General features: G+C 39.3%; 1 protein-coding gene across 2 annotated transcripts; it reads right to left on the reverse strand.

Moving 5' to 3' along the window:
• Positions 1 to 1,548: 1,548 nt before the first annotated feature.
• SPATA5L1 (spermatogenesis associated 5 like 1) lies at positions 1,549 to 20,273 on the reverse strand. 2 transcript variants are annotated; one of them, XM_047861239.1, is made up of 8 exons: positions 18,918 to 20,273; positions 17,258 to 17,443; positions 12,191 to 12,349; positions 9,110 to 9,319; positions 8,370 to 8,594; positions 4,397 to 4,531; positions 3,355 to 3,480; positions 1,549 to 1,829 (listed from the first exon to the last, which is right to left on the reverse strand). In XM_047861239.1, the coding sequence occupies exons 1-8, from the start codon at positions 20,010 to 20,012 to the stop codon at positions 1,662 to 1,664; spliced, it is 2,304 nt and encodes a 767-aa protein (XP_047717195.1). In that variant the 5' UTR covers positions 20,013 to 20,273; the 3' UTR covers positions 1,549 to 1,661. The 2 variants fall into 2 exon arrangements, 1 of the variants encoding a protein (XP_047717195.1); XR_007152752.1 differs by lacking the exon at positions 1,549 to 1,829 and having other exon boundaries at positions 8,402 to 8,594.
• Between the last annotated feature and the right edge of the window lie 1,219 nt (positions 20,274 to 21,492).

Raw genomic sequence — 21,492 nt, forward strand, 5'->3', positions numbered from 1 at the left:
AACTCGCATGTGTCACGCACTATGCTCTCCAGTACCCTACACTTGTTTTGAAGCACATCTTCATTGTGCTTAATTCACTGCATGATTTTTCTGAGGTCTGTGCTCACAGCTGGCCTACAGCGGCATGTCCATCTCATCCATTTACACTCCAGCATCTCGTATGGCACCTCCTTGGTGAAGAAAGGCTCAGTAAGATGCTTACCAGACAGACACTGTTAGGTGAGAAAAACAAGTTAAGAGCTATACCATGCATTTTTGGTTTTAAAAAAAAGATCTACACATGCATAAGGGGCTAAAAGGTTAAATATCCAAGTATTTTCTTTGTGTTTATCTGTATTTTCTAACATTCTATTACTTTTGTAGTAAAAGGAAATAAAAACATACATATCACTAGCTCCTTAAAAATTGTTTAGAACTGCAAAAGGAAAATTACAGCTATACGTGGAGAAATTGGACAATACTGTGAACAAGTGATCAAAATCAACACCACCAATATGAGTAGACTCATGTGCCTCCAGCTGTGATCTCTGACAACACAGCACTTATGTAGTGCACCACTGGTGATGCATAGCCTGAATCTAGATGGAAAAGCAGGCAAACACAAATCAGAAGCCAGTGGTTCTATTAAGTAGTTAGTCTGTACTCTTCAAAAAAAGTCAAGGTCTAGAAAGACTGAGGAACTGTTACAAATCTAAAGAGGTTAAAGATACATGATAACTAAATGCAATGTATGATCTGAGACTGGATCCTGGAACTAGAAAAACATTACTGTGGAGACCATAGATGAAATTTATTAAAATATTGTATCCATGTTAAATTTCCTGAGCTTGATAAATACACCATGGTTACATAATAAATAATCACATTTGTAAGAAATATCCACTGAAGGGGCGCCTGGCTAGCTCAGTTGGTGGAGCATGAGACTCAATCTCAGGGCTTTGAGTTCGAGCCCCATGTTGGGTGTAGAGATTACTTAAAAATAAAATCCTAAAAAATGTACACTGAAGTATCAAGGGGTAAAGGGGCATGATACATGAAATCTATTCTTAAATAGTTCTGAAAAATACTGTGTTTATGTATATGTATGTATGTATATGTTTATGTATATATAAAAAGGAGAAAGTAAATACGGCAAAATGTTAAAAATTGGTGAATCTGGTTTAAGAGAACATAAGAGTTCTTTGTACTTTCCTATAAGCAACCAACCCGGGGTGCTTGGGTGGCTCAGTTGGTTGAGATCTGACTCCTGATTTTGGCTTAGGTCACGATCTAAGTGTTTGTGAGTTTGAGCCCTAGGTTGGGCTCTGCACTGGCAGATGGAGCCTGCTTGGGATCCTCTGTCTTCCTTTCTCTTTACCCCTCCCCTGCTCACTCACTCTCTCTCTCTCTCAAAAATAAATAAAACTTAAAAAAAAAAAAAAAAACCCAAACAAACAAAAGCAACCACCATCCCCATTACAAAAATCAACATACATATACTCTCTTCCCAAATTATGGTATTTTCATATACTTTTTAGAAATAAGATGAACTTTAGCTTATCAGGTGCTTATCCCTTTTATTTACAGGAAATGATACACACAAACTCTAAAAATGCGAAGTTGCAAATCATAGAGCAAATTCACAGTTCAATTAATCCTTGAGCAGGGATGTAACATAATTTTTAAAAATCCTCTAAGTTAGATAATCCTTGTTCCTGAAATAAGTTTTCATATAAAGTCAAGTCCGCGTGACTTAAGGACGGTTTTATAGTCTTCAGTGATTTCAGGAAGTGCTCTTGTTTCACTGTGGTTGCGTCTAGTCCATTTTCTTGCAGAGCCAGCAAGGCAGCCTATAAGAGACAAACAATAGGAAGTAATTAATGTGCTTCATTTTTTACAATTTATGGCAATACTTCAAAACCTAAGTGTAAAAACCTCAGTCCCACTTCTCAGAATTCCAACACTCATGACCAAATATTAAAAAGTTAAATATGGTGTTTAAAAGTTGTCTCAATGGATCATTTCTTCTACATTAAACTCTAGCCTTAAATGGGAAAAAAGAAAATGCAAGTTGTAATAATAATATATACACTATGAGGCCATAAAAATATTTATAGATGAGAGACTATCTCCCTGACCTCAGAGTAGTTTTTTTTTTTTTTTTTTAAAGTTTATTTATTTTGAGAGACAGTATGTGCACATGAATGGGGTAGGGGCAGAAAGAGAGAGGGAGACCGAGAATCCCAAGCAGGCTCCACACTGTCAGTGCAGAGCTGATGCAGGGCTCAAACTCACAAACCACGAGATCATGACCTGAGCCAAAATCAAGAGTCAGATGTTTAACTGATTGAGCCACCCAGGTACCCCAGAGTAGGAGTTTTTAAATAGGACACAACACTGATCATAAAGGAAAAGGTCAAACACATACTCTATAACACAGCAATTCTCTCTATAAGTATATACAGACACATACACAAGATTGTTCACAGCAGCACAATTTATAAAAAAAAGTCGTAACCCAAACGTTCAAAAGAATGAACACAGTATATTCATAAACCATAAAGTGATGGGCATGCACAAACTACTGTTATGCACAAAATCACAGATGAATTTCACAAACATAATCCTGAGTTAAAGAAGCAGACATAAAAGTATACAGTATGGTCCTATTTTTATAAAGTTCAAAAATATGCAAACTAATCTCCAGTGCTGGAAGTCAGAAGAGTACTTCCCTTTTGGGAGAGAGATTGGGAAAGCCCCAAGCAAAGCTTCTGGGGTATTGATAATGTTCTCTTTCTTGGTAGTTACACAGTGTATTCATTTTATGTTAATTCAGTGAACCATATCCTTATGGTCTGTGCATTTTCCTGAACAGTACATTTAATAAAAGGTTATGGAAAAGGAAACACCTACGATGGCTTCTTTTACTCTCAAAGTCTAAATTCCTTAAAGTGGCTTACAAGGACCTGTGTGATCTGGCCATTGTCCATCTCCTCAATAAAGGCATGTTATCTCTTACTCCAGTCCGCGCATTTTCTCCCCTCCCTTAGCCTGGTCAATGGTCTCACCATCCTTCCAATCTCAGTTTACACCCGAGAGCTTCTCTGATGCCCCCAGGTCTGGTTCAGTCCCACAACACCCTGAACTTCCTGATTCACCACATATTTTCAGTTGCCAACTGAGTACTACAATTTGCCTCTCTGCAACTTGCCATGCACCTGTAAGCTCTGGAAGGGAAGGGCAGTGGCGACATCTGTTTCACCTTCCACAGTGCCCACCACATAGCAGTCCTTCAGTAAATGCTACCAAGTGAATGAAGATCTGAATAAATGAAGAAATGTTCTCAACCATATGTTCCTTCACTAATTAACTTACTTCTTTGCAAAGGTTTCCAAGATCAGCACCAGAGAAAAAACAGGTTTCTGCTGCTAGGTTTTCTAAGGAAACATCGGGTCCCATTGGCATGTTTTTGGTATAGACTTTCAAAATAGAAAGCCTGCCCTGGAACAAAATTAAAAGTAATATGTTTATAATCTTATAACATTTATGTGTGACACAAAGCTAGATTAAAATATTTCAAGGGAGTGTTTCCTGTCATACTACAGAGAAAGTGTTATGTATATTTTAATGATTAAACATTAAGAAAGAATCACTTCTGAAGAGATAAGAAAAAGTACTTCATCAATGGCTCATATGACAATGGTAAAAATAATGACATGATAAATTTCTAACACTTTTATAATCATTTTTAAAATAGCTGATTGTAGATATATTTCTTTAAGAGACATGATGAATCCCCTTCTTTTGGGTACAAATAGTGTTATCAGACATGGATTAAGAAGGAAACACATGACTTATCCAGACATAATTTAAAAATAAACAGACATTTAAATATTTATTTATTTATTTTTTAGGAAGGAAGGAAAAAATTCATTCTTTGTCATTAGTCTCTCCCTATCGGTGGCTGTGGATGTTAAGGGCAAAAGATTTACTGATTCTTTGACTATGGATACATTGTGTAATCACTCTAACATCAGATTTTCCCACTGTAAAATAAGGATACAGATACATATATTCTCCAGACATTTTAGGATTCCTCCATTCTAGTTGTAAAATAATGTTGAGTATACCTAATAAGCTCGATATTTTTTCAGTCTGCCACAATAATGAAATAAGGCAACTACTTTTAACTTTTAAGCTTATGTTTCTCTGAAAATATGCCCAGAGTATCCAGCAAAAGCAGATCAAAATTATGACTTTATGAAGGGCCACCAGGCGAGGAAGAATGCAGAGCCCAGTGTAAGACACACACCAGGTACATATATATCCAGTTTGGGATTCAATGCTGCCAGGCTCCTTACAGCTCCAACACTGATGTATTAAGAATCCTAACATAGAGTAAAACATGTACAATTACCTTTTCATCTGGAGGTGGAATATAAATAATCTTATCTAATCTTCCAGGTCGTAATAAGGCATCATCTAATACATCAGGTCTATTTGTTGCAGCAACAATCATGACATTTCTATTAAAAACTTCTTGCAACTCTAACTGAGGGAAAATACACAACACAAAAGTAATGTCAATAAGTTGTTCGTTATTACATTTTTAAGAAATATAGATAAGAAGGGTCCATTTATTTTTAAATAAGCATATCCTTTTCTTGGGACAGGAATGCTTATACCCCCTTCTTGATCTCAAGGTATGCAAATACAAATTATTAACCAAAGAACTACTTTCTGTGTGTGGTGAAAGAACTGGCCAATCCTGGGGGACATCTCTCCATGTGAGAACCAATGGAAAGCCTACACCACAGCAGAGAACACCTACTGAATGTACCTGAGCCCCAGTGAATGATTGGTAGATGACTTGAAAAGACAAAGCATATGACTAACAGGTAGAGATGTATGGCTATGAAACACCCTGGCTCTAATGTCCTAGAAGATGGAGATCTACTTTACTTTTTATTTATTTTTCTTTCCAGAGGCAGAAATATGACAACATAAGCTGAAGATGGGTAAATCCTAGATGAAGGTAAGAAATACCGAAAAGCAGTCAGGGCAAGGCCTTACACAGGCTAAGCATTCAAAATTGTTTGTTGCGAGTTCAAAAAGTCCAGGACCTGATGGCTTCAAAGGGGAATTCTACCAAACTTTTAAAGAAGAGTTAATACCTGTTCTTCTCAAACTATTCCATAAAATAGAAGAAGGAAAACCTCCAAATTCATTCTTTGAGGCCAGCATTACCCTGATACCAAAACCAGATAAAGATACCACAATAAAAGAGAACTAAAGGCCAGTATCTCTGATGTACATGAATGCAAAAATCCTCAACAAAATATTAGCAAACTGAATCCAACAATATATTAAAAAAAATCATTCACCACAATCAAGTGGGATTTATTCCTGGGATGCAAGGGTGGTTCAATATTCTCAGATCAATCAATGTGATACATCAATAGAGAAAGGACAAGAATCATATGATCCTCTCAATAGATGCACAAAAAGCAACTGACAAAGTACAACATCCATTCATGATAAAAACCCTCAACAAAACAGGTTTAGAGGGAACATACCCCAACATAATAAAGTCCATATATGAAAAACCCACAGCTAACATCATACTCAGCGATAAAAAACTGAGAGCTTTCCCCTAAGGTCTCAAGAACAGGACAGAGATGTCCACTCTCAACTACTTTTATTCAACACTGGACTAAAAAAGTCCTAACCACAGCAATCAGACAACAAAAAGAAACAAAGGCACCAAAAATGGCAAGGAGGAAGTAAAACTTTCACTATTTGCAGATGACACGATACTATATTAAGAAAATCCAAAAGACTCCATCGAAAGACTGCTAGAACTGATAAATGAATGCAGTAAGGTTACAGGATACTCAATGTACAGAAATCCATTGCATTTCTATACACTAATAATGAAACAGCAGAAAGAGAAATTTAAAAAACAATCCCATTTACAACTGCACCAAAAATAATAAAATACCGAGGAATTAAACTTAACGAAGGAGGTGAAAGCCCTGTGTACTCTGAAAATTATAAAACACTGATGACAGAAATTGAAGAATGAAAAGACATCCCATGTTCATGGATTGGAAGAACAAACATTTTTAAAATGTCTATACTACCCAGCAATCTACAGATTTAATGCAATCTCTATCAAAATACCAATAGCACTTGCCATAGAACTAGAACAAGAATGCTAAAATTTGTATGGAACTACAAAAGACCGCAAAGTAACCTTGAAAAAGAAAAACAAAGATGGAAGCCTCATAATCCCAGATTTCAAATTACACTACAAAGCTGCAGTAATCTAAACAGTATGGTACTGATGGTATTGGCACAAAAATAGACACAAAGATCAATAAAACAGAATAGAAAGCCCAGAAATAAATTCACAATTATATGGTGCCTTTGCCTCAACAAAGGAGGCAAGAATATGCAATGGGAAAAAGACAGTCTCTTCAACAAATGGTGTTGGGAAAACTGGACAGCTACATGCAAAAGAATGAAACTGGACTACTTTCTTACACCATACAGAAAAATAAACTCAAAATGAATTAAGGACCTAATTGTGAGACCTGAAACCATAAAAATCCTTAAAGAGAGCACAGGCAGTAATTTCTCTGCATCAGCTGTAACAACATTTTTCTTGTCTCCTGAGGCAAGGGAAACAAGCTTTCAGAGACAAAGCACAAGTGGGGAAGAAGCAGAAAGAGAAGGAGACACAGAATCTGAAGCAGGCTCTAGGCTCTGAGCTGTCAGCACAGAGCCCGACACTAGGCTGGAACCCACAAACATGAGATCACGACCTGAGCCAAAGTTGGACACTTGGGGTACCTGGGTGGCTCAGTCGATTGAGCGTCCGACTTCGGCTCAGGTCATGATCTCATGGTCCGTGAGTTCGAGCCCTGTGCCGGAATCTGTGCTGACAGCTCAGAGCCTGGAGCCTGCTTCAGATTCTGTGTCTCCCTCTCTCTGCCCCTCCCCCACTCATGCGCTCGCTTTCTCTCTCTCTCTCTCTCTCTCTCTCTCTCTGTCAAAAATTAATAAACCTTAACAAAAATTAAAAAAAAAAAAGTTGGACACTTAACCTACTGAGCCACACAGGCACCCCTACTGTAGCATTATACAATAGCCAAATTACAGAAGCTGCCCAAGTATCCACTGATAGATGAATGGATAAAGAAGATATGGTATATATACAATGGAATATTATTCAGCCATAAAAAAGAATGAAGTCCTGCCATTTGCAACAACATGAATGACTCTAGAGAGTATAATGCTAAGTGAAATAAGCCAGAGAAAGACAAATACCATATGATCTCACTCATATGTGGAATTTAAGAAACAAAACAAATGGACACAGGTTTAAAAAAAAAAAAAAAAAAAAGAGAGAAACAAACCAAAAAACAGACTCTTAACTATAGAAAACAGAGGGGAGGGAAGGAGGCAGGGTGGGTGGTGAAATAGGTGATGGGGATTAAAGAGTAATCATGATGAGCACTGAGTAATACATGGAATTGTTGAATCACCAAATTGTATACCTGAAACTAGTATAACACTATATGTTAACTACACTGGAATTAAAACATTTTTTTCTTTTCAATTGAACTGAATAATCAGAGTAGTTCACCATTAATGTGATCTCTCAAAGTAGTGAATTCCCTGTATCTGCAAAATTTTAGCAGAGGTGAGTGAACACCTGTCAGATGCTGTAGAAGGAATTCCTGTGTTACAAGAAAATTTGATTAGAAAATCTCATGGGTCCCTTCAGATTCTAGTGTCATATATTTCTCAAGAGCTATAAGACTCTCCCGTGGAATGATTTTTCAACTGGGAAACAAGTAAAAACAAGGAAAGAATAAAAGAAAACGGATCTGTTGGGTAATTTAAGGGTATCAAACTCTATCTAGGAAGAGACTCAGAAAGGGAAGAAGGGGCTTCTGAAGGTCATTTTAACTTCATTATAAGCAGGGAAACCCATTCCTCAAGAAAATCGGAAGTTGTGAATTACTAAGATCATTGGTAATAACAATGTTTTGTTTTGTTTCATATAAAAACTTTTAGAAAGGGATGAACACTGGTTCTTCAGGATATAAAAATAAGAATAAACCCCTTTTCTATGCAATATGTAACGTTAGGTTTCTAAATCTCAGGAAAAATAAAATTCACATTCATATATATTTAATATAACTTATAAAATTTACCTCATCTTTTCTAGCCAAATCACAATTTTTAGCAGCTCTGTAAACATCCAGCCAAACTGAAATTACATAATTCCTTCTATGAGATGAATCCACATAGGAAAAGCTAGTGTATATGCACTGTATTTAATATTGGCCTGGGTTTTGTATATTCTGGCTAATAAATACCTCTTCGTTTTTTCTCAGCTCCTTGTATTTACCCTGTTGATCTGATTTACTTCCTCTTCTCTCTGTAGTCTTCAGTCCTACACCATCTAATTCATTCAGGAGAACAGAAAGAACACGCTCTTGAACATTACATTCTGTTTTGCTGATGGATCGAGAGCCCAAGATTGAATCAATTTCATCCAAAAACACAATTGCTGGAGTATTTGCTCTTGCTTGTCGAAATACCTTTTGTTGGGAAAATAAAATTATTGAAAAGCTATACACTACTCAGTATTCAAGTGAATATATGCTTTATGTATTACTACTTATAATTTTTAAAATGTAAAAAGAAGAGAAAGATGCTACATGTTTAAGAATTGGGAAATGAATAAACAGAACAAGAAAGAATGGAGTATTATGTACATGTTAAAAATCATATTTTCAAAACATTTAATACTATGGAGTTTTAAAAATGATGATTTTAAAAAATCGTGATAAAGAGATAATCTGCCCTCAAGTTTAAAACAAAAGCAAAAAAATAAAGGAAATTCACCAAAACATTAACAGTAGGTAGAGATTACAAAGGATTTCTTACCTAACACTTTCCTATATTTCCTAAATTTTCTATAAACAAATATACATAACTTTTCTAGTTGAAAAAAAGGCCAGTAATATTTTTAATAATTAAGGTTTATCCTTAAGGCATATCATGAAAATTCAGAAAGACACTTAACTATATGGGAGAAAATAAACAAACAAACCTGAGACAAGACTTTTTCTGAATCTCCAACAAAAGGAGAAAAGAGATCAGCTCCACTCACTGAAACAAAAGAGCAATGACAGCTTGTGGCCAGGGCCCTCACCAGGGTGGTTTTAGCACATCCAGGGGGACCATACAGGAGAACTCCCTTTGGCTGTGTCAGGCCCATCCTGACAAATTCCCGAGGGAATTTTAGAGGCCACTCAATACTCTGTAAGTACATAAAAAGAGACAATTGTTTTAGTATAATGATAAAACATCATATGATCCAGTAAATTCAAGTGTTCACTCAACAATTCTCAGGTACCTGTTATGAGCTGGAAATGCAGTCCACTCTCCACACAGCAACCAGTGATCTTATAACCTAAGTCAGGTCACATCATTTCCTGCTTCAAATCCTACAGTGACTTCCCATCAGAATTAGAATAAAAGCCACATCTGAACTCCTTCCTACCACTCCTTCCTATTACAAGGCCTTATGCAGCCTCTTTCCCAAACACCCCAGTTTGTTCCCATCTCAGGGCCTTTGTTTGCTATTCTTTCTCTGCCTGAACACTCCTTCAAAATCTGTGTGGCTATCCCTCATCATTCAGTCTCAGCTCAAATGCCATTTCCTTGGAGAGGTCTTCCCTAACTACTTTAATTAAAGCAGACCCCACCCCCATCCCCGCCCGCCAATCTATGCTACTGCCCATCTTTTATTTTGGGAGCACTTACTCATTCACTATCTGAAATTATTATTTTTCCATGTTGGGTTTACCATTCTGCTCGGCTAGAATGTAAATAAAGTTTACCACTTAAATTCCCATACCTAGAATGACACCTTCACAAAGTAAGCATTCTACAAATGTTAACTAAATAGTAAACAAGTCCCCATTACCTCTGAGTATGTGGTTTTATTGTCATCATACTTTTATAGATGCAGAAGCTCAGACTTACAACAGTGAAGTAATTCGCCCAGGTCTTATTTCTAGTGAGGCAGCAGAACTAAGGCTGTCCCCCTCCCCCCCCCCCCCCAGGCAATGTAAATCAGGAAGTGCAAACTCTTAACTACTGATGTATTGTCTTTCTATTAAAAAAGGATAAGATCCCCGTAGCAAGGGAACTCAGATTTTAGTTGGGGAGGCAGGCTTGTAAACTAACAATGAGGCCAGAAAACGGCATTCCACCGGGAACGAACAATACACACAGAGACACTTGAAACTCTTATTCATCCCAACAGTAAGTAGTAACAGAAAGGAGAATAGGGGAAGCAAGGAGTAATGGCATGAAAGTGGAAGTAGGAGTCAAATTGTGTTAAGCCTTGAAAGTTTTAGTCAGCACTGAGGAAGCAGGATGGAGAATGGACTGGAAAGAAATAAACAGAAGCAGGGCGACCAGTTAGAAGTCTCTTGCAATAATTCTGACTACAAAAATAGTAAGGCTGGATGTGTCACAGGCACTGGAAGGGATAGATTTGAAACATAAAATTAACTCTTTTATGCAGGGACCATGTTTCTCTGTCTCTTTTTTTTTTTTTTTTAATGTTTTTATTTATTTCTGAGAGAGGAGGGAGACAGAATGTGAGCTGGGGAGGGGTAGAGAGAGAGAGAGAGAGGGAGGCACAGAACCTGAGGAGGCTCCAGGCTCCAGGCTCCAAGCTGTCAGCCCAGAGCCCGATGTGGGGCTTGAACTTGCGAACCCTGAGATCATGATCTGAGCCTGAAGTCAGATGCTTAACTGACTGAGCCACTCAGGCGCCCCTGCAGGGACTATGTTCTAAATCCAAAGGGGGACTTACGTGCACGTATGGCACGACCCCTGCATTTAGAAGACAGGTTTCTGACTTAGGAGATGGGTTGCTGGCTTTATTCACAGAGGTAGAGAATCCAGGTGTGGAGGGTGGGTTGATTAGCTGAGCTATGGATGTCCTGAGTTTGAGATTCCTGGAAGTTACCTGGTAGGCAGACAGCTAAGTAGCTCTGATGATCAAAAGAACTATCTGTGTTGGATATAAAGATTTTTGAGTGAACAGTTTTCAGGAGACAGCTAAAGCCCTGGATATTGAGATCATGGACTCACAGAATGCAAAAAGAGGATTCCTAGGAGCTTGGAGTACTAACACTTATGGCAACATTAAGGAACAGAATGTTCAGAAAGGCAAGAAAGCTTAACATCTCAAAGCTAAAGAAATAGTGTTCGCAACAGGAAGTGTGGCTGATCTCTCACGCACTTTGTAAAGATTAAATGAGACAATGCATGTAAAAAATTAGGGAATGTTATAAATGCACTGATCCACGGACACAAGGATTCTAGGGTTCACTGTAGATATAGCTTCTAGTTATGATGAATAAATTGTAGTGATACTTATACATCAGTCTTTTGTATGGGGTTAGAGAAATCTGGTTCCTTATGGCAGGATCACCTGAAGGTAAATGAACAAAATTAATTTCTGAAACTGCAATGCCAGTGAGAGGATCTGGAGAGTTGTGCTCCTTAGCATCCACTGTGAGAACTGTAGCCACCCAGGCCATACTGTGTATTATAACTTTGTGCTTTTATCAGTCCCAGGGCAAACTCAGGCCTGTAAACTAAAAATCTGTGTTTGTACCACCCACAAACTAAGAACCACTCTTAGATTTTTAAATGCTTGAAAAGAAAATCAGAAGAATATTTTGTGACGTGTGACAATTATGATTTCAGTGTCCATAAATAAAGTTCCATCAGAACGCAAGTAGTGATTACATATTGTCTTTGGCTGCTCTCATGCCATGAATACCGAGTTGAGTGGTTGCAATAAAGACTGTATGGCCCACCAAACCTAAAATGTTTACTCTCTGGCCCTCTACAGAAAAAGTCTGCTGACTCCATTCTAGGTTATACAGTCTTTAAAGAAAACAACAAACAAGAGAAGGGTGAGGTAGGAAAATATGACGAATGGCATCTGACACCTATAGAAGCCCAGTTAAACAAAGACTGAGAAGTAACCCTTGGATTCAGATGTTAGGATGGCATTAGTTTCAGCAAGTGCGGTTTGTCTTCATCACAAAAGTGTTACACTTAAACTCTACCATTCTACTGGCGCAAGCAAACTCTCTATCACCTGTTTTAACTTCAGTTTTACATCTTCGAGGCCACCAATCTGCTCCCAGCCAACAGGCTTGATGTCCATCAGTCCAATGACACTTCGAAAGGATGAGGGTTGAATCTTTTTAAAAGCTTCAAGGAAGTCTGCTTCATCAATAGTCGGGTTGTCCTGGTTCTGAAGAAATATGCCCCAAAAAGCAAAATCAGACCAAAAATTACAGGGCCTTTTTGTGATACAGGAGCACAATTACTTCTTCTTCTTTTTTTTAAAATCTTCTTTTGAATTATAAATCTATTTTGCTATCATTATAAAGAATCCTACACACACAATACAAAAAAAAATGAAAAGTCTCCTTTCCTCTCCCAGCTCTCCCCACTAACATCTCTAGAGGAAGTCAACCACTTTCTGTGTATGCCACTAGTATGTTTTATGACGGTAAGGACACATACATCTTTTCAAACAGATACATAAATGGGACCCCACTGTACAAATTAACCTGCACTTTTGTGCCACTTATGTTAGAAATCTTTTCTATCAATTAATATAGTTCAACCTCACTCTTTCTGACACTGTTGTATGAGTGTACCATAATTCAACTGCATCTTTCTGTTGAATGTTAGGCTGTTTCCAGTATTTTGTTATTAAAAACAAAGCTACAGGTGAAAGTGCTTGTGCACATGTTCAAGTATTTTATATAATTTCCTCCAAGTAGAATTACTGGATTTAAGAGTATGCGCATTTATGATTTTCACAGGTATTATCACACTGCTCTCAAAGCTGTACCAATAATATAAAGCTGTTCTTCCCATACCTCTCCAGCACTGTAGATCACCAAACTTTTAAATTTCTGCCAATGTGATAGAGGAAATCGTAACCACTATTGCATTCATTAAATTTCTTCAATCAAGAGTGAGGTAGAGGGAATGATGGAATTAGAAAGTTAGCTCTTTTGCAACCATTTAAAGTAAAGGCTGTTGGGGCAAGAATCATCTATGGGTACAAAAAAGGGGAGGGAAGTATGCCAAGGAGCACGATCTCAAAGGTCTCTTCACAGATTTCTTAGTTACAAAGGGAAACACACCACTATACAGTGGAGAAACTGGACAAAACTTGGACTGGCTCATCACCTCAATCACCGATGAGAGACATCACCAACGAGGGGCACGCAGACATCCTGTGCCTTCATGTGTATTACCCTAAGGACACACTAGCACTTATGGAGTATTCCAAATGGGCATGCATAACCTGAACCTGACTATGAACAAATATTAGACAAACCCAAATTCAAAAGCATTTTATAAAATCACTGACCTAAAATGTCAATGTAAAATGTGTCATTTAAAAAAGCTAAGGGAGTACTGGAGATTAAAAGAAACTAAAAACTAAATGCAATATGTTAACCTGAACAAGATCCTGTACTGGAGGGGGAAAAATGCTAAGATGATTGAAACAACTACCAAAATAAGAATATGGGCTGTAGATTTGATAACGTTTTGTGTCCATGTTAAATTTCATGAATATAATGATTATACATAATCATATTGTGGTCACGTATAGAGACAAACTTGTTCTTAGGAAATAGATAACTAATGGGATATGATGCATGCAACCCATCCTCAATTGATTCAGAAAAAATAAGTAATATGTATACACATATACAATTAGAGACACAGAAGGAGAGAGAGAATGATAAAGCTAATTTGGCAAAATGTTAAAAATTGGTGAATTTGGATGGAGGGTTTAGCAGGAGTTCTCTATTTTGCAACTTTCCTTCAAGTTTTTAATTATTTCAAAATAAAAAGTTAAAAAATAACTGAAAGAGACTAATTTTTAAAGAAAGTAAAGTTGAGGATTTTTCACATTTATTGGCTGCTTGTAATCCTTTTACTGTCTCCTACCTGTTCATATTTTATTACCCATTTTCTCTTAGATTGTTGGTCTTATTGATCTGTGAGAATTCTTTCTATATCAAGGTAATTGGTCTTTTTGTCAGAGGCCAAAGTATTTTTTCCCAGTCTGTCTTTTGTCTTGTCTTTGTTTATATATTGTTTTGCCATCCCCAAATCGTCAAATTAGTAAACCATTTCCTTTTTGGCATTAGCTTTTATGTTATGCTTAGAAAGTCCACCTTCACTTTAAGATTACATTGTGGAGAATCTTTCTTGCAATTTCCTTGATCATTCTAGTGAAACAGATTTTTTGTTACAGTTAAAAACTGCTTATATTTATAATGTCTATTTGTAATATCTGTACTATATTTAAGATTTACCCTCATATCAAATTCTGAATACTTAGTTGTCAAAAAAATTCCCATTTTCTTTCTTTTTAAAAAATTTTTTTTAACATTTATTTATTTTTGAGACAGAGAGAGAGACAGAGCATGAATGGGGGAGGGTCAGAGAGAGAAGGAGACCCAGAATCTGAAACAGGCTCCAGGCTCTGAGCTGTCAGCACAGAGCCCGACGCGGGGCTCGAACCCACGGACCGCAAGATCATGACCTGAGCTGAAGTCGGAGGCTTAACTGACTGAGCCACCCAGGCGCCCCAAAAATTCCCATTTTCAACAAGAAACTATTCTATCCCATTTATATAAGATTATATAAGTACATACATATATAGAAAGAGAGAGAGAGAGAAAGAGCTATTCTGAACAATGTTCCTAAAAATTAGAATCTCTGGGAAGTGAGATTTCATGCAATTTTTACTTTCTTTATAATATTTTTATTTTGTTTAATTTCTCACAAAGAAAACTATTAAATAATTTTTTTAATAGTTTTTTTTTTCCTAACTGGCTAGGAGTATTAGATATTGGGTACCTGAATTATTTTTTTAATGTTAATTTATTTTTGAAAGAGAAAAAGACACACAGAACGCAAACAGAGGAGGGGCAGAGAGAGAGGGAGACACAGAATCTGAAACAGGGTCCAGGCTCTGAGCTCTCAGCACACACCCCAACACAGGGCTCAAACCCACGAACTGTGAGATCATGACCTAAGCCACCCAGGCACCCCCTAACTAATTTTTAAGTAACACTAACTAAGATCACTTATATGTATATTATCTCACTTGATTCTAATAACTCTTTTAGGCAGATAAAATTCTTTCCCCTGTGTGTGTATGTATTAAACTCTATTTCAAACCCTTTAATGGGATTACTTCACAAAAAGCTGAACAAACTTCAATGCATCCCTTGTCTGCCCTGGTATAGATGGAGGCAGCAGTAGCCCCTCAGCTGCCAGAGGGGTAAAGAAGAAAAAGGTGAAGCCAGTACCTTCCCAGATGCCTCTGTCCCTTCTTCCTTTTTGCCTTTCTTCCTTCCACTTCCCCTGGTTGTTTATGAACTCAGCCATCACCTGTGGTAGCTATGCCTGGGCAGGCCCCTCCTGAAGTAGCAGCTGGCTGGTCCACCTAAGCCAGGGTGTTTAAGGTCAAACCTGGAACTTCAAAGCAGAGGGAATCCTAAATGTAAATCTCACCAAGCGCTGGTGCTCTCATCCTTCCTTCAAAAGGCATATATTCTCACACCTCTATGCATGAGAAGTGTCATTAAGTCTTCAAGCAGTTTTGGTTCTAAACCCAGAAGAAGAGAACTTACAAGTTCACATAACTCCTTCCCACTTTCAGAGTACATGTAAAAATAAATGGAAATGAGGAAGGATGTAAATTATGTAAGTAAAAAGGTTTTCCAAACCTTGGATGATAAATCATCCTTTTATAATTTAAACAAACTAAAAACTGGTTTTTAAAAATTACAAGATTAAAGGCAATTTTAATGTTATAATAGTTACAATAGAGATCGAAAACTTTGTCCTAGAATCCTCAGGGTGCTGAAATTAATTTTTTTCTGAAGGGGTTTAAGGATTAATGACTACTTATTACATACAAAGTGAAGAGATTTTCCAATCCATAGTGTTGAAAACTATTATATTTAAAGCTAACATCTTAAATATTTTAAAGAAAGGTAGTCATGAATTAAGGATTTCAATGTCAAAGACAAGTTTAGAGAAAAATTCCAGGTGCCCAATCTTCTCCTGGGTTAGAAAAGTTTACTTTCAAAAAAAAAAAAAAAAGAAAAGAAAAGAAAAATTTATTTTCCCTACAAAATATTTATTAATAAGGAAAAAACAGATGGAATGGGAACACAGTATTTCTGTGACCCTTCTGCCAAAAATGCAAAAACTGAATCCAATCATGAGGAAACATCAGTGAAACCCAAACCAAGGAATATTCTATAGAAAAAATAACCTGTAGTCTTAATAAGCTAGCCATAAAGAACTAAAAATGGTTCTAGGTTAAAGAATATTAAGAAATCAGGATAACTAAATGCAATGTGTAATCTTGGATTACTATTTTTTTTTCCTTTTTAAATTTCTGCTAGAAAGGAAATTAATAGTATAGAGTCAAATTTGGATAAGGTCTACAGAGATTATACAAAAGTATCATGTCAGTGTTAATTTCCTCATGTTGATAATTATACTGTGGTTCAAGTCTTTGTTTTTAGAAAATATATATATACTTAAGATTTTAAGGTTAAAGGGACATCATGGCTGCAGTACATTCTCAAATGTTTCACACACAGACATATATATCATATATATGAAGAGAAATATATATGTACGTACATACATATAAACACAGAAGAGAGAAGGAAAAAGCAAAACTGGAAAAATGCTACATTTGGAGAATCCAGGTAAAGCACATACAGAAATTGTTTGTACTGTTTTTGCAACTTTTCTCTAAGTCTGAAATTGCTTCAAAATAAACAAAACCAAAAATTAAAAAGAAATACATTTGATTCTTCTGGGGGCCACGCTATCTTTTCCCTAGCTGCTCTGGGCTTCTGCACTAGGCGGTTCCCTTTGGCAATGAGGGAAAATGTCCTGGTAGACCTGGAAGACTCAGCCCTCTGTCCCCACCTTCAGTCTTATGAATGGAGCGGAGATGTAGAAATACAGATAAGAAATAACTGTGGAAGGTATCAAAAGTTCCAAAAAAATATACTTACCACTTGTTTAATCCCAAATTAATTTGCTATATTAATCAAAAGGCCAACATACACAGTCATAAATCAGTGCTTCCTACCTTCTTACTATGAAGGAGAGCGTGCAGGGCAGCTTCTCTACAAAGTGCAGTCAAGTCCGCACCAACGTAACCAACTGTCATTTCTGCAAGGAGGCTCAAGTCGACTTGACTGGAGATGGGCATCTTTGAGGTAATCACCTGGAGTATCGCCTTTCTTTGTTTAAGTGTGGGAGTCCCAATGACAACCTATATGCAAAGCAAAAAAAGAGAAATTAAAGCTTACACAGCTTAAAACATTGTATAATATTTATATCCTCTCAAAGGTGTATACTTAGTGAGCAAATTTGGCACTACAACTATGTACTCTTAAGGATGCCATAGATTCTGAATATATTAAAATCCTAATTTTCCAGAGGAGTAACACTGGCTGGGTAGTTGCACAATGAAAATTACATACAGATCTTCCTCACCTTAAGATGGGGTTACATCCCAATAAATGCATCATAAGTTGGAATTACAGTAAGCAGATAATGCATTTAATATACCTAACGTACTGAACATCACAGCTTAACCTAGCCTACTTAAATATGCTCAGAGCACTTACATTATCAGCCAGTGGTTCGGCAAAATCATCTAGCACAAAACCTATTTTACAATAAAGTTTTGAGTATCTCATACAATTTATTGAATACTGTATGAAAGTGAAAAACAGAATGTTTGGATGAGTATAAAACGGTTGTCAACGTGTCAGCTGTTTACCCTCATGATCCCGTGGCTGCCCAGCATCACAAGAGAGCATTTTACAGTATATTACTAGCCTGGCAAAAGATCAAAATTCAAAATACGTTTCCTACTGAATGACTATGACATTCACACCACCATAAAATCAGAGGCCCTCTGTATGTCATTTAACAACATTTTGTTATTTTTTACAACTTCCCAAGTTCTACCAACCAAGGGTGCAACAGTAAACCAGATAGTCTAGGTCCCTGCCCTTATGGATTTTATTCAGGAGACAAGTACTAGATGATGCAAAAAAGAAACAAATGTGCTCAAGTTCTGCACAGATTAAGCTAAAAGTGTGTAATTATCATCTGTCTCTTTAGATTCCTAACACAAAGTTCAAATATCACTTAACCACTATTCAAACTATTTAATCAGGAATCAATTTGGGACTAAAGCTTGTAAAATAGTTCAGCTTTTGAGTACTCAATCTTTCTGGCAACTCAGGGACCAATTGTGGGTAATTTCTCACCTGTGGGTCAGGATGCTGGTGTCCTGACAAGGAATGAATAAGTCCAGAAGAATTAATGCCTGCTTTGATTTAGATCTTTCCCGACTTCTCCCTTTTTATTTCAACACACTCATTTCTTGAAGCTATCCTAATTTTAATTCTCATTCCAAATCCATAAGAGTTGAATACACTTATAGCTGAACTAGTTCCCTAAAAAATTAACATTACTGGTGGTACTCATCTTCAGGACCTGCACAACAAAACTCATCCCTAAAGGCCACCTTGCTTCTCAATTTGACTCGGGAAAAACAGGTCCCGGCTCACAGATCACACAAGGACAGAGAACAGGTTCCCTGCACCACACAAAGCCCCACTCCAGCCTCACCGACTGCCAAACCTAAGTGGCAACCACCTAGGGGCAGCCAATCAAGGCCAGAAGAGGCCGAGGTTCCAGGAACAGAGGTCTGACTGGCCCCGCCCATTTACCTCTCGGTCAAATCTCCCCGGTCTGCGCAGCGCTGGGTCTAGAGCGTCCGGCCGGTTGGTGGATGCCACGACCACCACCTCGCGGTCCCCACTGATGCCGTCTAGCAGCGTCAACACCTGGGCCACCACGCGGCTCTCGGGGGCTCGGTGTGGGCCGCCCCGCCGGGGACACAGGGCGTCCAACTCGTCCAGGAAGAGGAGGGTGGGTCTGCGGCTGGCCAGCTCCCGCGCGCGCCGGAAGACCTGCCTCACGTTCTCCTCGGTCTCCCCGGGCCGGGCGCCCTGTAGCGCGGGGGCGCTCACTGCCAGCAGCTCCGCGCCCGCTTCCCGGACCACGGCCCGCACTAGCTGAGTCTTGCCCACTCCGGGGGGACCCGCCAGGAGCACCCCGCGAGGCACTGCCAGCCCCAGGGCCGCCAAGGTGCGAGGGTAGCGGAGCGGCAGGCTGAGGAGCTCCCGCAGCGAGTCGGCCGCCTCCGAAAGGCCCCCCAAGGGCACCTCGGGCCGTGGCTCCGCTTCCGACGGAGGCACCCCGCTGAGACCGATGCGGGTACGAGGAGTGACTAGCCCGGCCGGATCCGGGCTGGGCGCCCCGCTGATGATGTGCAGCGCGGCTACGGGACCCGGGGCGCCCGGCGGAGCGGTCACCACGTGGCCCCGGGAGACAGGTCGGTTCCTGAGAAGCTCCTGCGCCGCTTCCAGCACCGCGGCTGGATTCGAGGCACCGGGCGCGCCCGCCCCCTCCCGCAACACCGGCCACACACTGAGGTGCCGCAGCAACGGGCAGGACACCAGGCGGAGGCTGCTTAAGCGGAGATTCCCCCGGAACCCTGAAGCCTCCACGGCCGCCCCAGGGCTCGCGCACTGCGGATCCAGTTGCACAAAGCCGTCTGCTCCGTCCCGCCGCAGCCAGGCGGTGCAGACGCAGGAGCCGCCTGCAGGCAGAGAGATCTTCACCGCCGAGCCCAAGTGCGCGCCCAAGGCGCGGAGGGCGGACGGGCCCAAGCGACAGCGCTGAGTGCCCCTGTCCTTAGCGTCTAAGGGTAGCACCTTTAAGAGCGGCTCTTCAGGAAGGGGACCTGAGTCCGGAGACATTGCCCACAGAGAAACTCAAGCCGAGGAAAGTGAGATAGGAATTCCACCCGGCCTGGGAAAGCGGGAACACCCCGCTCTTCGGCCGGAAACAGATGACGCGCATGCGTCAGTGATGGCCTTCAGTTGCCAGTCCCTGAGCGGAAGCGGAAAGGGCCAATCGAAATTTAGACTGTGCTGTGGCTGTCGGTGTTGTGGTGTTGGATTTGACAAAACTCAGTGGCCCATTCCAGAACTTTAAGGAAAAGGCTTTAGTTATGGGTGTCTGGGAGGTCGCGTAAGCTAGCTTCAGTAGGCCATTAAGCATATATATATATATATATATATATATATATATATATATACACCGGTGACTTAGAGAGGCCCCGCATAGCATGCTCTCCCTGGCTCTCAGAGTCGAGCATCACCACCTGTACTTTTGGGCTATCATCTTAGAGGCTGTATTTTGTGAAAAAACCTTAACTGTCCTGGTGGGCAAAATATTTTGGAGTGCTCTGGTGCTAATATCTAAGGTGACTTAGAGTAGCTGAGAAAAACAGCCTTGGCACCTCTGATGAATGTCGAATCTAACGTGTTCTGAAGATCCAGGCATGCCCCTCCTACGGAAAAGCACCAGGATTGCAAAAGAGAAGCACAGGGTAGCATTTTAAATCCCCAGGAGAGAGAAAAGAAGGAAAACCAGGCCATCTAACCTATTTGTGGCACACCAATACATTCTGTTCAGATTCCTTACTCCTGTAGGGAGCAAGGGCAGGCCGGGTAAACTGTACCACAATGGCACACTGATTATTTTGAATTAAAGCTACTTGGGACAAGGACACTCAGGCTCTCCTCTGTACCCCTGAAAGCAGGAAATAAACCTCCCATGTGAAAGGTAGTAAGAAGTAAACAGACATCCTTATAACACAGATAGGAACTTAAAAACTGAGAAAGCTGTAAAAATAAACCTTGTTGCTTTTTTAACTAATCTACTACGTCAGCCCAAATTCTACTTAGAATTCATTACTAATTAAAGCTTCCAGGGCGCCTGGATGGCCCAGTCAGTTAAGCATCAGACTCTTGGTTTTGGCTCAGGGCATGATCTCACAATTTGAGTTCAATCCCCACATTGGGCTCCGTGCTGACTGCATGGAGCCTGCTTGGGATCTGTCTCCTCTCTGTCCCTCCCTCTCCCTCCTCTGCATGCTCTATCTCTTTCTTTCAAAATAAATAAATAAAACTTAAAAAAAAAAAAAAAAAAAACCTCCCAAGCATTTTTTTAGATCCTGTCAATTCCTCAGAAATTTATTGTCTCTTTGTCTAAGAAGCATAAAAACTGCCTGCATTGGTCATTTCTTTATGTCTCAATTTCATTATTGGGTCTCTGCATACGTAACAAGAAAACTTTGGGTTTTCTCCCCTTTTTAATTGGTCTTGTGTAAATTTAATTCTTAGTCTAGCAGAAAGATCTTGAAAGGCAGAGAGAGAATGCTCCTTCCTTACA

Source organism: Prionailurus viverrinus, chromosome B3, assembly GCF_022837055.1.
Source record: "Prionailurus viverrinus isolate Anna chromosome B3, UM_Priviv_1.0, whole genome shotgun sequence".
NCBI lineage: Eukaryota > Metazoa > Chordata > Mammalia > Carnivora > Felidae > Prionailurus > Prionailurus viverrinus.

Coding starts and splice junctions, on each gene's coding strand:
- SPATA5L1 (XM_047861239.1), bottom strand. CDS start 20,012: ATGTCTCCGGACTCAGGTCCCCTTCCTGAAGAGCCGCTCTTAAAGGTG. Junction 8,595..9,109: donor CAGAAAAAGTCTTGTCTCAG/GTTTGTTTGTTT, acceptor TCCCAACAAAAG/GTATTTCGACAAGCAAGAGC. Junction 4,532..8,369: donor AGCTGAGAAAAAACGAAGAG/GTATTTATTAGC, acceptor ATTTTCCCTCAG/TTAGAGTTGCAAGAAGTTTT.